This window comes from Lycium barbarum, chromosome 2 (genome assembly GCF_019175385.1).
Source record: "Lycium barbarum isolate Lr01 chromosome 2, ASM1917538v2, whole genome shotgun sequence".
Lineage (NCBI taxonomy): Eukaryota > Viridiplantae > Streptophyta > Magnoliopsida > Solanales > Solanaceae > Lycium > Lycium barbarum.
Window position 1 is genome coordinate 8,215,768 of NC_083338.1, and position 16,872 is coordinate 8,232,639.

At 31.0% G+C, this 16,872-nt stretch overlaps 1 protein-coding gene across 1 annotated transcript; it reads right to left on the bottom strand.

Moving 5' to 3' along the window:
• Positions 1–12,073: 12,073 nt before the first annotated feature.
• LOC132628308 (uncharacterized) lies at positions 12,074–13,246 on the bottom strand. The gene has a single exon (XM_060344106.1). The coding sequence runs from the start codon at positions 13,244–13,246 to the stop codon at positions 12,074–12,076; it is 1,173 nt and encodes a 390-aa protein (XP_060200089.1).
• Positions 13,247–16,872: the final 3,626 nt, after the last annotated feature.

Below are 16,872 nucleotides of genomic sequence, written 5' to 3' on the forward strand. Positions count from 1 at the left end.
GTCATATTCGAGCTCCATGAAGAGACATTCCATGTCATTTCTCAGGAAAGTATGTCGAGTGAAAAGCATTGACGGCAGTGATGGTGATTGCATCGTGGTCAAGTCTAAATCCTTCTCGTCATTTTCTTATGTAGAGTGGCATGGCGGATCATTATCTTTAAGGACTTTCCTACTCTCCTTCTTATCATTTTTCGTGATCTACATACAAACAATAGAGTGGTGTTGACCAACCACGATATAAAAATAATAACAATCGACAACAAGTCTAATGATTGACCATGATAAATTTGCAAAAACACAAAAAGCAGTATAGAAACAAGCAAAACAAGTAGAAATAAGCCATATTTCGATTAAAAAAAAGAGCTGAAACTTCAAGTCTAGTAATAGACCAAGATAAATTTGCAAAAAGAAAAACAGAAAAAGCACAATTAAAACAAGCAGAATAAGTAGAAATAACACATAGTTTGACAAAAAAAAAAGGCTAAATTGCAAAAAATAAAAAACCAAGAACTTTATGAACACTAGGGTTTATTAAGTTTGAAAAAACAAGAACTTTTATCTTGGCGATATGGAGCTCAAAATGCTTTGCCACTGATGCAAAATTAATTAACGTACTGAGGACGATGATAAGAGAGCTTCGGGACTCTAGAGAGAAGAAAAACCAGTAGGAGAGATTGAGATCTTCATAGAGAATAGAGTGGGAATATGTGCAATGATGAAGGGAGAGAGAAGGGAACTAATGCATATTTAGGAGAAGAGAGAGAGGGACTTTTGTATATTCTAAGAGAAGTTAAAGGGACTTGAGTGTATAATTTTAAACCTCCAAACTTTTTAAAATTATGAATTGTACCCCGGGCCCCCTTTCCTAAACCCTAATCCGAAAAAAAAAATGAAAAAAAAAAATGAGTGGTGTTATTCCAAATTAAAACTTGAAAGTGGCCCGGTAGCCAAATCTTCTCCGATTTCTGACTTATTAATTTGGGTTTGGTATGTACGAAAAAAGTGTTATCCTAAAAACATTTGTGTACAATTTAGATAAATGTTATTTTAGGGGGGGGGGGGGGGGTGGAGGTGGTGGGAGGTCAGGGTAGTAATGAAGATGAGATGTCTTCGAGGGTAATTATGAGACAATCAATGTGGAATGTGACTTGTTGAACTTGGTTTTTTCCACTTCTAATAGGGATGCCATTTTATTCGTTTTTAATGAATTTATTTTCTAGAGAAAATACCTTTTAAAATTTTTGACCAGCCGAACATGATAAAATTGGAAAATCCTCCACACCAAACACACCCTCAATGTATTAAAAAAAACTGTTTTCTTGTTTTATTTGATTAAGAAAAGAGATTAAACTAGTTAATCGTGTTTTAGCTTTGTACACTTACAAGTTACAAAGGCAAGTGTTAAAATATGACAGGTAATTAGTACTAAATGTTAGTAGTAATATTTTCTAGATATATAGTGAGAGGAATAAAAATGATTTCTCTTATTTATTCTTGGAATTAATAATACGAATTAGGTTATTCACTTTTATATTCTTTCCAAATGATGGCAAAGATTGATTCAAAATGCTTAAATTCAAGCATTTATTTTTCTAGTTAGATATTAACTCTTGTGGTTAATGTGGGATCACTCAATTAGAATTTCAAGACGCAACGACACCTACAATGAAGGACATACATCACAGCTTTTTTTCTTGGTTATCTTAATTTTGTTTTTTCATTTCATGAATCTTTGACATCGTTTTAAAATGTTCAATTCTCGTGGGATTTACACGTTATTAGTTCCCAAAAGAGTTTGATATCTCCATAACTAAACCCTTCCTTCAATAAAGAATCTGGAGGCCTTCCAATATACTATGTTGCAACATTTTCAATAACATGCTCCTATTTTGTCTTTTTCTTAATAAGTCATTTTCAATAACACGCTCACAACTTTTTTAATCTCGAACTAAGGAAGATGAAAAACTCAAATAGAACCCTCATAGATATGGGCCAATGTCAACCCAAAAACAACTAAATTAAAGTGTAGTTGCTATCATCATTCAAACTTAGAGCATTTTGAAACTCGATGTTACTTCTATTAGCTACTAGTTGCGGGGCACTCAAGACAGAAAAGTTCTTTTTTCATTTTATGTGAAAATATTACTATTTGAGGTGTCAAACAATTTTCTCTTTAACTATAAATTTCTCATACTTTTTAAAAATATTTCAAATCATTTTTTATGTTGATTTGTATTGCTTTTCATGTAGCTTTAAAGTATGTAAATTTTATTTTAAAATACTTAAAGAATATTTGCAAGAATTAATGGCAAAAAATAAGTGGGTCGACCCTCGTAGCATTAATATGAATTAGCTCTTCTTGTTTGATCAACTCCATGTCGATTCATGCTTATCTACCCAATCAACTCGTTTAGTTTTGATTTTGGTTTTGTTTGTTGAAAATTAATCTTTTCCAAATTTGTTGAACAATAATTACACGAAAAAGTTGTCATTGAAGTTAATTTATCCCTAATTAGTTGTGGGATGTTGAGTTGGTTTCTTGTCGATTTTGAGCGTTCCTTACCTCATGAGCTACTTTTAACTTGTGATTGAGACTCAAAATTTATTATAAATGAATTAGGCTCAAGATTTATTTTTATAATATGGTATCAATACCTCCATCTCATTGTTTAATTTATTCGATGTTAGGGAGCACTTTAATCGACAAGCCTGGACGTGCAGGAGAATTTAGTTGTCTGACATCGATTATAAGATGTGAAATTAGTATCTTTATATGTTGTTGGACAATCCTCCCTATAAATTAAGATTCAAGAATCATTAATTAAAAAATAGTAATTAGTTTGAAATTATTTTCTAGAAGCATTCGTATTGTATTGTATTATTAATCGCCAATTCCCAAAAAAAAAAAAAAAAAGTAGAAAAGGGAATAAAATAAAGAGCGGCGAAGGAGCATATGTGAGGACCATTAACAATGATGCAACTTATTTATATTATTGTTCCATAATATTGTGAATCTTGGAGATCCACAATAAAATTGAATATTTAATCATTGATCATCAAATCTTAGGTCATTAGGTGCTTCCGTCATGTTTTAAGATCGAGATAGAAAATAAACACATTACTTAAGTCTATTTTTAACTGTTGATCATGATTCAAACATCAAGAATACAGTTATTATTTTACGCATTATTAATTTAATAGCTTAGACATATTTTTCATGAATTTAATTCACTCTAAAAAGTAAAATTTATTTTCACTAAATTATTATTAATTAAATAGTATTTATTTAATATAATTTTTTATTATGTGAAAATTTAATACTTCTTGCTTATTTAAAATATTATTTATTTTAAATTAAATATAAAAACTTAAAATACCATATACTAATATACCGAAAGTAATCCGATAAGGGCCTAAAACAGATCCTTAAATAGTTGGACTACTCACCTAATTGTAAAAGCCCACGTGGGAATGGGCTTCATAAAATGAATAAAGTCAAATATGATATGTCCACAAACAGCAATTACAGCAGCTAGCCACGTGTAAAGATATAAAGAGTTGAACATACCTAGATGGACCCTTAAACTTTGGCATGTTTTGTAAGATAGGCATATAAACTTATAAGGTGACCAGATAGACACTTAAACTTACTCAAAGTGTATTTTTCAAGTTTTTCAGTTGTTTTGAAAACAAAAACTATATTTTTCAAACACTCACAATTTTCATGGCCAAACAAGCCCTAAATATATCACAAAATATTTTTTTTAAAATGCAAAAATAAGGCAAATGCATATACATGAGACTATAAATGTGCACTTAAACCAATAAATACTCGCTAATCGCAATTTTGCAGCTTTCAATTAACTCGGATTTTTTTTTTACACTTGAATAATTAAAAAACAATAACTTTAACCAATAAAAATCCTTAAAAAAAGAAATTTCAAATTAAGAAATTTCTAAGTTCAGCATTTCAAGTGTAAAAGAAATTTCAAATTAAGAAAATTGTAAAGCCGAGAAGAAAATCCTTAAAAAAAAAAGAAATTTCTTAATTTGAAATTTCTTTTTTTAAGGATTTTTATTGGTTAAAGTTATTGTTTTTTAATTATTCAAGTGTAAAAAAAAATGAGTTAATTGAAAGCTGCAAAATTGCGATTAGCGAGTATTTATTGGTTTAAGTGCACATTTATAGTCTCATGTATATGCGTTTGCCTTATTTTTGCATTTTAAAAAAAAAAATTTGTGATATATTTAGGGCTTGTTTGGCCATGAAAATTGTGAGTGTTTGAAAAATATAGTTTTTGTTTTCAAAACAACTGAAAAACTTGAAAAATACACTTTGAGTAAGTTTAAGTGTCTATCTGGTCACCTTATAAGTTTATATGCTTATCTTACAAAACATGTCAAGTTTAAGGGTCCATCTGGGTATTAAGCCACTCAACATGTGTCACTAACAAATGTAAGGGCTAGAAATGACAAAAATAGCCCCGTGAGGACTCTAAAAAACTTTCATTCTTTCTTATATATAGTACTAGTTACGGAAGGTCCGGGCTGAAACTCAAAATATAAAAATAAAAATTCTTATTAAATATGTATAACGTGATACATTTTCTACCGCATAATTAATTTAATGTATTTGCAGGTTAATGATATCTTATTGATAAGTTTTATAACTATTAAAGTTTCTTTGACACACAATCAGATGATTTTTAATGAAAAATTTATTTATGAGGAAGAAAGTTAAATAGAAAAATTAGCAAATATCAAAGGGACACAGTGACTCGATATCCTATACTAACATTGATTATGATAAAGTATGATAATTACAACTTGCAAAGCTCATAAATCAAAAAATATTTTCGTCTTTTTGTGAATTTGAAAAGGACCTAAAAGTAATTAATTGAAAAGCTTGACATTAATTTGGAAACATTTGTGAGGACTACAAAAGTCCTTTGATTGTCCCTTATATATAGTAGTAAAATAACAATAACTAGATGATGAAAGCACGGGCTCAACACAAAAAATAGTACTGCACTTTTCTTTTTAGTTGTCTAGAAAAGAATGATATATTTTTATGTTTAGAAATCATTTAACTTGAAACTTTCCCTTTTACCTTTAATGAAATGATTTAAATCCACACAAATATTTATGACTTGTTTTAGACCACAAGTTTTAAAGATCTTTCCTCTTTTTTTTTTTTTAAACTTCGTGCCTAGTCAAACTATGTCACATAAATTAGGACAGAGAGAGTACCTTTTAGTAATATAATTATGAAATTTTCATTATAGAAAGTATTATAATTCAATTAATTGAAAATATCAATAAATTATTTTACTTAGTCCGCTTCTTCCATATATGACTTTCTTGGTTTGGTTCTCCAATTGAAAGATTTGACATACACATTCTCCTACCGGGTTTCATGCCATCATCTCTTTCTACTCAACAACACTGAAAAACGCTTTCATGCGTTAGCATCTGTTGTAGTCTTAAATTTTTAAGTATAGACCAACTTCATCATTTTAAGAAAATATGTGTATACGTTTCTTGACCGTTTATATTTCGTCTTCTTGATGTTATTCCTTATTATTTGTGTGAGACGTATGTGTCTAAAATTAGTGCATTTTTATCCTTACCCAAAGGTATAATTTTTAAATCTTTTGATTTTATGACTTTTTTAGCGGTTTTTGTATTCCATTTAAATCGTTATTTCTTTTTCCTGAATTTCCCTTTAAATTTTCTCTAAGCGCACCTTTACCATTTTCTAAAATTATTATCATTATTTAAATGTCCTGTTTTTTATTTTTTATTTTGTTTTGAAATTGTTTCCTACTTCTTCACGTGGACCCCACCGTATTTTTTTTTTTAACTATTATAGAAGAGTGGATTGACGACAATCCCATGCCCAAACCCACATAAATCATGTGATAATGCCAATAAATGATTTAGGTGATCATTGATGTTTACCATTGATAACGATAACGATTGATATTGAGTTGGTGGAGCCTATCAATTTCGAGGAAGGAGAGAGTCGCATATGAGCAAAAAGGTAATTATATAATTTTTAGCATATAAGTTCAAAGTATATATAGTAGCAAAGATCAATACTAAATTCAGAATTGAAAATGGATACAGACTATTATTATATTTATTACTCTTTCTTGACAATGAATACAAATTTAATGTGGGTAAGTGTGTACTCAATCTAATTTGTGTTCAAAGCTGTAAAGTCAGATTAAATTTAACTTTCGGAAAAGGGCCAAATATACCCTTGTACTGTCGAAAAAGGGTCAAATATACCCGTCGTTATGCTTTGGGTCCAAATATACCCCTACAGTTATACTTTGGGCACAAATATAACCCCTCCACCGTTAAAGTTGACCAATGTTAATATTTTTAATGAAGAAAATGCCATGTGGCATGCCACCTCATTGTCCAAATCCAATTTTAACCCTCCCTCCTTCCATGTCATCTTTCACCATTTGCACCTCCCCTCCACCACTACTACACCACTATACCCACCACTATTTTTACAAACTCAAAAGGTGGAAGAAATCAAAATGCTTCAAATGACTCATCCCAATTAACTACTTTCCCATCAATTGGAAGCCAGAAGAGCCATTAAACTTTGAGGTATATCTACTTCGAGCATTTGATCATAGGCAAACCATTGAGCAACTTCCTGTCTTAAAGACATGATGAGATTAATCCAACTGTGTAGTGCAGTCCAGCCAATCCAACAGGAACATATCATTGAGTAAAAAGTCACGTGCACATTACAAGACACTGAAAACTAAAAGTTGGTGCACATGAATAACGTCGAAATATTGGCAATGCAAGTAAAAGGGCTTGCTCTATATATACAAACATGGAGTCATACTTCGGGATTCCGATGCCCTGCTTCTAATCTAATTTTGAAAAACCAAAATATGTACATCTATGAAGCAGTTAATTGGGATGAGTCATTTAAAGCATTTTGATTTCTTCCACCTTTGGAGATTGTGAAAATGGTGGTGGGTATAGTGGTGTAGTAGTGGTGGAGAGGAGGTGCAAATGATGAAAGATGACATGGAAGGAGGGAGGGTTAAAATTGGATTTGGACAATGAGATGGCATGCCACATGGAATTTTCTTCATTAAAAATATTAACCTTGGTCAACTTTAACGGTGGAGGGGTATATTTGCATCCAAAGTATAACTGTAGGGGTATATTTGGACCCAAAGTATAACGAGGGGTATATTTGACCCTTTTTTGATAGTACAGGGGTATATTTGGCCCTTTTCCGTTTAACATATAAATGCTGATAATAGCGCTCAAAGAAGTTTATGCTTTCAGTTCATATTTACATGTTGTAGCAGGTCCAGTGGTGGAGCCAGAATTTCCGCCGAGGGGATTCAAAATATAAAAAGGTAAACATACAAAAAAGCCTAAGGGAGTTCAATATCTACTATATATACATAAAAAATAATTTTAACCGTATAAAAACAATGTTAATAATTTTAACCTTATAAAAATAATATTTTTTTCCGCCGAGGGGGTTCGGATGAACACCCTCGGCATAGTGTGGCTCCGCCACTGAGCAGGTCACCCTACTTATTGATTTTGAACCAATGTGCATTCATCATAGGATATTACATGCATGTAACTATCTCTTATATGACCTAATAATATTTTTATAAAAAATTATAGAGATAGCGTATCAAAATTAAACTCAATGAAAAATTACTGATTTATTATCGCATCTCTGTCAAGTGATCAGACTCTCTCGCCCTCACGATGCGTCTAGGTAAAAATTTACTCATATCCGGTATTACACAAGATTAGTGAATGTGTCGTCAATACACACATTTATATCACTTATCAATAGTTAAATCATGATATGTCCTTTCACTCAGGGTTGAAGCTACGTTCGGCTTATAAGTTCGACAAATCGGTACTTTTGGCTAAATTATGTATTTATGTTAAAAATCTACTTAATATATACAATTTGTCCAAAAATCAGTAAGCTCCATTTTCTAAATTTAAAATTCATAAACTAAAAATGCTAATTCCGCCTCTATTTCGCTTTAATTTTTAATTGTTAAGATTAAATTATTTGATTTAATGCATATATACAGATAGATATTTGCTACGTGTTTGTAGTAGAAGTGAGTACCACTATGGCCCAAATACAGGGCTTATGAGAATCTCATGCTACTACTGGCAACCTGGATCACTGAAGAAGTTTAAAATGTTAAGAAAATAATAATATAATATAAATAATAGTGAATCCCATTTACCCCCTAACATTTAAGGATTGGGAAAGGATACCCCCTCACATATTGAATGGGAACGATAACCTCCTATCTAATATTTTTCAGTGAGAATCTTTTGTTTTTAATAAAGATTTTTTTTTCTTCTTCTTTCTAGAATTAAATACAATATATAACTCTTATTATTGTCTCATTCACCTATTCTACTGAAAACAATGTGTAACAACTACTTGAAAAAATCTGTTAATAAATTTCAAGCTAGATGTCGTTGGTTTTTTTTTTTTTTGGACTAGAGGGCCAAGATCTTAATTATTATACAGTCTAAATACAGTCTAGTATCAGTACCCGCGCGAGCGGACGATATTAAAAAACACTAATCTATGTTAAATTGTGATGTCGCTTGTTTGAGGACATTGTATCATAATAAAATATTAAGTATCATCTAATTTTCGATATAATACACTCAAATTAACGATATTTATGTGAAATTAAAGTAAACAAATTAAATCTTTTTAAATATTATTTGATTTAATCTTTAGATTTAATTCATAATATATATACACACACACATACCCATCTATCTATATATATATATATATATATATATATATATATATATATTCCATAAATACTTTTCTTACTATGTGTATATGAGAAAAGTATTTACGGAATATGACGAAACTTTCTCTTGTTATTTGTCGTAAGATATATTGATAAATTTAATAATTACTACTTAGCACTATTTTACATAAGCAATTGAATTATCTTCTTTTTTGTTTCCAATCCACAAATTTTGTGTTTTAATTTTAATTGTTATATATATATATATATATATAGATAGATATATATATATATAGAGAGAGAGAGAGAGAGAGAGAGAGAGAGAGAGAGAGACGAAAGATTCAAAACTTGGACATATAGAGAAAAATAAAAGTAAGATTTAACAAAGATTAAATCTCGTTTCAATGGCCAGTTTAGTGACTTTTTATTATTTTATTGAAATTAATTACTTATTCTCACCGGAAAATATTGGATAAGGGGGTTATCGTTCCCATTTAATATGTGAGAGGGGTATCGTTTCTCAATCCTTAAATGTTAGGGGGGTAAAGTGGGATTCACTCTATAAATAATAGTAGTACTAATGTTTAATGACACTTAAAAGAACAGCCTTGAGTTTGTTGGATTGGACAGTCTGGGGTTTTAATACATTTTGGACAGTTGGAAGTAGTTGTTTCATTGATTCATATGGTTAGTTCTAGCTGTTTCTTTTAAGAATTTTACCGTATACAACAGTTCAACAGAACTCACAACAGAAAAATAACTTTAGTTTTCACTTTTAACTAATCATATTCATGGTATAATCAGTGTATTATATATATATACACACTAATGAAAACTATAAACTGTTACGATTAGGAGGATGAAAATCATTTTAGCCGGCTTGGTAACGATGTGAAGATGAACAACTTCCTCTGTCTTTAAGAGGTAGTTTGGTTCAAAAGAAGGTTATCTCAGAATTATAATCAGGATAGATAATCCCATCTTCTATACTGGATAAATGATCTCATAATTTTGGTATAAATTTTGTGCTACCAAATACTGGACAAATTAAGTCTCAAATTTTATACTCGGATGCCCCCTAATCCTTGTAACCAAACGGCCCCTAATTAAGAGGTCGTTTGGTTGCCGATATTAGGACACTAGTTCCGACTTTAAATTTGGTATTGCATTTATCCACCGTTTGGTTACTGCTATTGAGGAATACTCGTATAAATTTTATACCAAAATCTTGAGATATATTATGTCATATAGGAGGTGAAAGTATATACTTTCTCCTTTCCAAAAAAAGAAAAAAGTATATACTCTCTAGATTATAATTCTAGGCTAACGGCCCTGTTTTGAAACAAACGATTAGCAAGGTTTGAAATATAAGAATTCTTGCATCTAATGTTTAGTATAAGGTAGAGACTTCAATGTTAATCAACAAAATGTTTGTCGACCATTTCTTCTCTGATCCTGCCATGTAACATAAATGTGGGTTTTATGATATAGTACAGAAAGTAAATATGGAGTAATGCTACTTAATTATGTGGAGTACCTTGCAAGATGTAATTATTGGTTCTTATAAATAATTGAACCCTAGCTAGATAAAGAGTTTCCATTTTTTATTTTTATTTTTGTGAAAGATATGCTGTTAATAAAATAGACAGAACCAAGCAAAGATAAGATTTCATTAATTATTATGAGAATTTAATGCATTTTGATTTTTGGACTGCTGGAAGTTGCTATATCTTAACTACGATACCGACTTTTGCCCTAGATATTAGGTACACAAACATTGCCCTTATGTTAGGATAAGAAGACTGGATGATGATAGTTCATTTTCTTTTGTCATATCTTTCTACAAATTGTCAAAAAAGGAAATATAAAGTTAGTCGTCTGTCTTACCATTATATCATGATCGATCGAGTTTCTTAATCAAGAACGATGTGATGTTATCATTACTAAGCATATCTAGAATTTAAACCCTGAATATGATGTGAAATCTAACAAATACTTAGATTAACAAATTTGCTTTTGATTTTGGTGAGGTAAAAGTTTACATCCTTCTCCTTGATTTGTTGTAACGACCTGAATCTTACGCGTAATATAAAAACCTTAAGACATATCATGATTTTTCACATCTACCACGACTTGATACACTACTAGAAACAGAGGTTTTTCCTGCTGATATTAGGCGGGAAATTTGTGCTATAAAATATAATTTTCCCACCTCATTTCCATTGAACCAGCTCACTGGGAAAACACACGGTGGGAAACAGGACGTTTCCATTGAAACAGTGGGAAATTTCGTATTTTTTCGTGAAAACACTACTATATAGGTTTTTCCCACCGACATTCAGTGAGAAATAACCAGTGAACATTTTTCAGTGAGAATATAGAGATCTTTTAGTAGTGATAACTAATCTGATCATACACTAATTTACCTTTAATTTCATGTTTAACCTTTTGTTTTTTTAAATTAGCAACTCATTTTATCTAATAATCTTGATTCCTTGCAAAATTAATTCAATTTCACGTTTAAATTGATATTCATGACTTTTTCGAAGGTCAAAATATTACAATTCAACATAATATATTTCGTCGCCTATCATCTTTACACTATTTATGGGGTAAAATTCATATATAACTATTTTTCAGTTGTTGTAATTGAAACAGTCACGGTCATGGAATTTCAAATTCCACGAATGAAACTTATTGCATTATCCTAGAGTTTCACTGGTAGAATTTAAAATTTCATAAAATTGCCTAATTTTTAAAGACATGGACAAATGTGACCGGTAAACACTATTTTAACCTATTTATGTGCCAAACCATGAGAAAAGGACATAAATGGTCCCTTAACTATCAGAGTAGGTTCAAAATAGTCCCTTCACTATGCACTTAACGGTTTTGGTCCTTTAAGTTTGCCACAAGTTAACAAAAATGGTCCCTCAACTATGAGGGTTGGTTAAAAATAGTCTCTTAAGTATGCACTTAACAGTTTTGGTCCTTTAAGTTCGCCAAATGTTAACACGTTTAGTCTTCGACAAAATATTCATCGAACTTTGTTTGTTAGATTTGACGAGAACTATGAAAAAATTAGCGAGAACTCACATTTGGGTGTATGCATTACTAAAGAAAAGGCCAAATACCTCAGGATAAAACTGACGGATATCAGTCGGTTATAGGAAAAAACAGAGGAAAAACCTACAGACTTGATAATGTCAGAAAATAGTATCTCGGAACACAAAGACCGACGGACTCTGTCGATTAAAACAATTCAATCAAGAATCCATTTGTATATTGCCTGGCATTTGCTTTCCTGGAATGATCATTGAGAGAATAAATGAAGTTTGTTTCATGCACTCCCAAGGAGGACGGTTGTACGGGATAAGAACCACTGGCCAGATACTATAATTTGTTGCCATTGCTCCAAAAGGATTGAAACCGTCACTAGATAGGGCTAATCGTACATTTCGAGGATCGGCAGCAAATTCAGGGTGAAGTAAGTCAAATGTTTTCCATGCCTGAGAATCCCTAGGATGCCTCATCACTCCATCTTGGTTACCCCCTACAGAATGCCATCTCATAGACTCAGCAGTTTTAGAACACATGAACAATCTTTGCAACCTTGGCTTTAGTGGAAAGTAACGCAAAATCTTGGCAGGTTGTTTCTTTTTATTATTCTTCCACCTAGATGTCTTGCATCTTTTGCATTCTTGCAAGCCCTCGTCTTCCCCAAAATACAACATACAATCATTTGGGCAAGCATGTATCTTGGTATAATTAAGACCAAGTTTGTTTATGGTTTTCTTGGCCTCATAAAAGGAAACAGGAATCTTGGCATCTTGAAAGGCGTCTTTTAACAATTCTAATATCATACTCATCGCTTTATCAGTCATTCGACACAAACATTTTATATGATACAATTTAATTAGGAAGGACAATTTGGAATACTTCTCACACCCTTCATATAACGGTTGCTTGCCATCTTCGATCAATTCAAAGAACTTTGCATAATCTTCATTATTGCCCTCAATGTGTCCTTCATTAAATGTTTCTTCGCTATTTATAGGCTCACAAGACACATCAGGTTCATTGACATCGTTCCTGGTGAACCCAAATGCATCATTAATCATGGTTGTCATTAGATTTTGGGGCAGCAAAGTATCTTCTGTAAAATTTGTGTTCTGAAAACACTGTGGCACAGTTGCAGTTGATTCTTCACCATGCATATACCAAAATTTGTAATTTTTTGGAAAAGGCTTACAAGTCAAGTGCTCTTCAACTACACCTCTTTCTTTCCACCTCTTAAAGCCACATATCGGACACGGGCACTTAATTACACGCCCATCAACAGACCCATGCTTGAAAGCAAAATCCAAAAAAATTCTTAGCCCATTTTCATATTCAGGTGTGTTTTGTGGTTTACTAATCCAAGATTTATCAATCGGCATGGCTAGAGAGAACAAATTAAAATAACATCACAATAGTAAAATGAATGCATTAAAGAATAAGTAACTCTTTGCAAGTCTAGCCTAAAACATCACTGACCAAAAGAAGTATGTGGTCCCTTAATCTATCTACCAACAATGAATAAAGTCAGGAACCATAGCTTTCATGAAACTATCATTGGTAGGAAAGAAACACAAAATCAACAATTCCATCTACGGACAGAAATATGAGGTCCATATCAGAAGGGTCCACATACAGTACCTAAACAGAAAATTGAGGCCATTAATTGCCTATCATCACTCAAATACTGAAACATAGAAAAAATCCTAATACAGGAAGATTTACACATGGATTCATCAGGTTATAAGAATCTGTAACCACAAAATACGCAAACACTTTCAGCTCATTACAGCTAATACCAATAAATGGGCAACAAACAGAAACGCTAAATGCAACACAATACATAGCTTAGCAACATTTAAATCTACACAACAGTTGGTGAGCTAATATTGCACAAAATCATCACAGGCACGCAACATTTTTTAGCTTCCTCCGGAAATACATGCAATTTGCTTTATTATGCCTTGGCTACCTATATGATATTTAGGTTAATATTAGCTACAAAAGTAATTACATACAATCCAAATACAAGACAAAACAACAAAAATTAAAGCAAATATCAACAAAATTAAAATAGCAAAAAGTAGATCGAAAACTAAAAGAAAGGAAATGAACACACAGACTGCTAATCGTTTACCAGGAAGTGAAATTGACTGCTCGTAGCAACAAATTCACACTTAGAACAGTAAAATCACTACACAGAAACTGAAATTTCAAAATTATAGGAAATTCCTTTCATGCATGAACCCTAAAAATCGATTTAGCAGAGGAATCTATTATTTTGCTAAAAACCTGTAGCATTCAGGAGAGGAATTCCGTTATTTTATCAACTTTAGCAAATCGATTCCAGAGAAAAAAAAATCAACATACACGAAGAGAGAGAGTGAAGAGTAAGATGCAAAACAACCTGTAATTGTATGTGTTGAGAGGTAAGATGCGAAACAACCGAGAATTTTGAGAGAGCATGAAGAGAGAGAGTGAGAGTGAGAGAGAGACAGTGAAGAGTGAAGAGTGAAGAGCTGTGCCAATTTTGTTTCAAAGTTCTCGAAGAATCGGAATAAAATTCACTATTAGGGCTAATTGTTTTTAAAAAAAAAAAAAATATATATATATATATATATATATATATATATAGCTGAGGTTTGAACCGCCGTTATATTAATAAAAACGCCGTTATTTAAAAAAAAATTATGGCGTCACCGAAACCGCAGTATCATATTACATTTTACGGCGGTTTTAAAATACACCGCCGTAAAATCTCTTTTTTTTTTTTGTAGTGACAGTCCTTTTTTCTTTTATGGTTTGTTTGCTCTATACAAAAACTTATTTGGATAATCAGAATAGTAGATAGCTCCTACGAAATAGAATATGCAATTATTCAAAAATATAATTGGAGAGATTTTAATTGAAAGTTACTTTAAGCTACTCCCTCCGTTTTACTTGTTCACTTTAGACTTTTCACGCTGTTTAAGAAATAATAAATGGATTACATAATTTACCAATGTACCCATATTAATTGATGCATATTTTTATTGGATTTTAAAAATGATTTGAAGTGAGTAATTAATACTATGGGTAAAATAGGAAAAAAAATATTGTCTTATCTTAATATGTGAAAAATGACAAGTAAAAATGAAAATTAATTTTAAAAATAGTGGATAAGTAAAAGTGAACGGAGGGAGTGTATAATGCCCAATTTTAGTAAGAGAAAACAACGGGACGTTATAAGATTTCTAGGCTGAGTTAATAAATATTCAGCATTTAATGATGAATAAATAGGTGACCCATGATCACAATTCACAACTAATTTTAATTGAATGAACAGCAAGGAAAAATTTGTATTGTTCTCTTCCAACACGTGTTGGTTTTTAGTTGCAATAAATAGATCACTTTTTCCATCGACATAAGAAAAATATCAGTGATGGATAATTTTTGTTACTAAACCGAAAAAAATCGTTGATACTCCTAGTGAATAATGGATTAACGATGAATTATTAAGAAAATTATTAGCTACAGCTATGTAACAACAGATTAATGACGAAATTTATAGCTAATTTCTATTTTTTGTAACTTTTTTTTAAAAAACAAACAACTAAATAAACAAGGATTAAATAGGAGATAGAGCAAATGAAATCTGGGCCCTATTTAAGTTACTTATCTCATTTATTGTTGAGTGCTATGTGTAATTATCTTTTAAGATGGCTGATGAATTAAAAAATCTTTTCTATTATCAGTTCATAGAAGTTAAAAAAAAAAAAAAGGCTTAATGCATATGCAGCTCCTTAAATTTGTTCTTTTTTTTTTTCATTTTGGCGTCTCAACTAAGGGTTGTTCCTATTGAATCCTTGAATTTGTCATCAAGTGTGTCTATTAAACACAATCCGACTTATATAGTGTTTCGTCTTCAATGTAGCAACATGCTAATAGATATTCTAATTTAATTATGTCATCTTTCAACTAAGATTAGCAACAATTGAAAGGGGAAAAAAGAGTAGCTCTTAATTTAGCTAGCAGCGGAAACCGACACATTCATGACCTAAAGAATAGCTTACCACATGTCTAAATTATTATTCCACCTTCTTTCCCCAATTTAATTTTTGGTCCTAATAAAAATCAGATTTAGGGGATTTGATAGACATACTTGAAGATAAGTTTAGGAATTTAATATAAATAACACTTAGTTAAGATGTCAAAGTGAAAAAAAAAAATTTAGGGATCGCACATGCATTAAGCCAAAAAAAAAAGTGTTATAATCAGTTGATCCCATATATAACCAAAAAACATTCTTTTTAAGTCATGATCATGAAAATATCCAAATAGTCCAGATTTCGGACCATCAGGATCACAGGTACTTAATGGTATACTAAAATATCAAATAAAAAAAACTTCTGTCACATGGGAATATGATCATGATCCAATCTATCATCGATTACATAATTTGAGGCTTTTGTCACGTTAAACTGAAAATATATCTTCTTCTTTTTTCTTGGAAGAGACAAAGATATATGCAGATCTGAAATTTAAATTTTATAAGTTTAGAATTTTAGCATAATCATCTTGAAGTGTCAATTATAAGTGGATTTGAAATTTAATATTTATATATATTTAATAATTTTGTAAATATATATAACAAATTTATATCAAAATTGTTGGATTTGGTCGAACCAATAGCGGATACTCTGATTCGCCCCTGAAAAAAAGAATTACAAAAAATATTCATCTAATAATAATCGTAATACCAAATAACCAATATTCTTTAGTTTGGTCTAAATGTTTAATAATGACATAAAATTGAGTTAAATATCTATTATCACGGATGAAGCAAACATACTGTCACCGGGTCACGGATTAGAAAGCAAAGAAGATAAATCTTTTTAAAATCTCCATCCATCACGGGGGTACACTTTGATATTTAATTAATTTTTGTTTTACATATTTAATTTGTCTTTTAGTCCAACAAATAGAAAATCTGAAAAAGATCACAAACGAATATTCTCCAAATAAAATG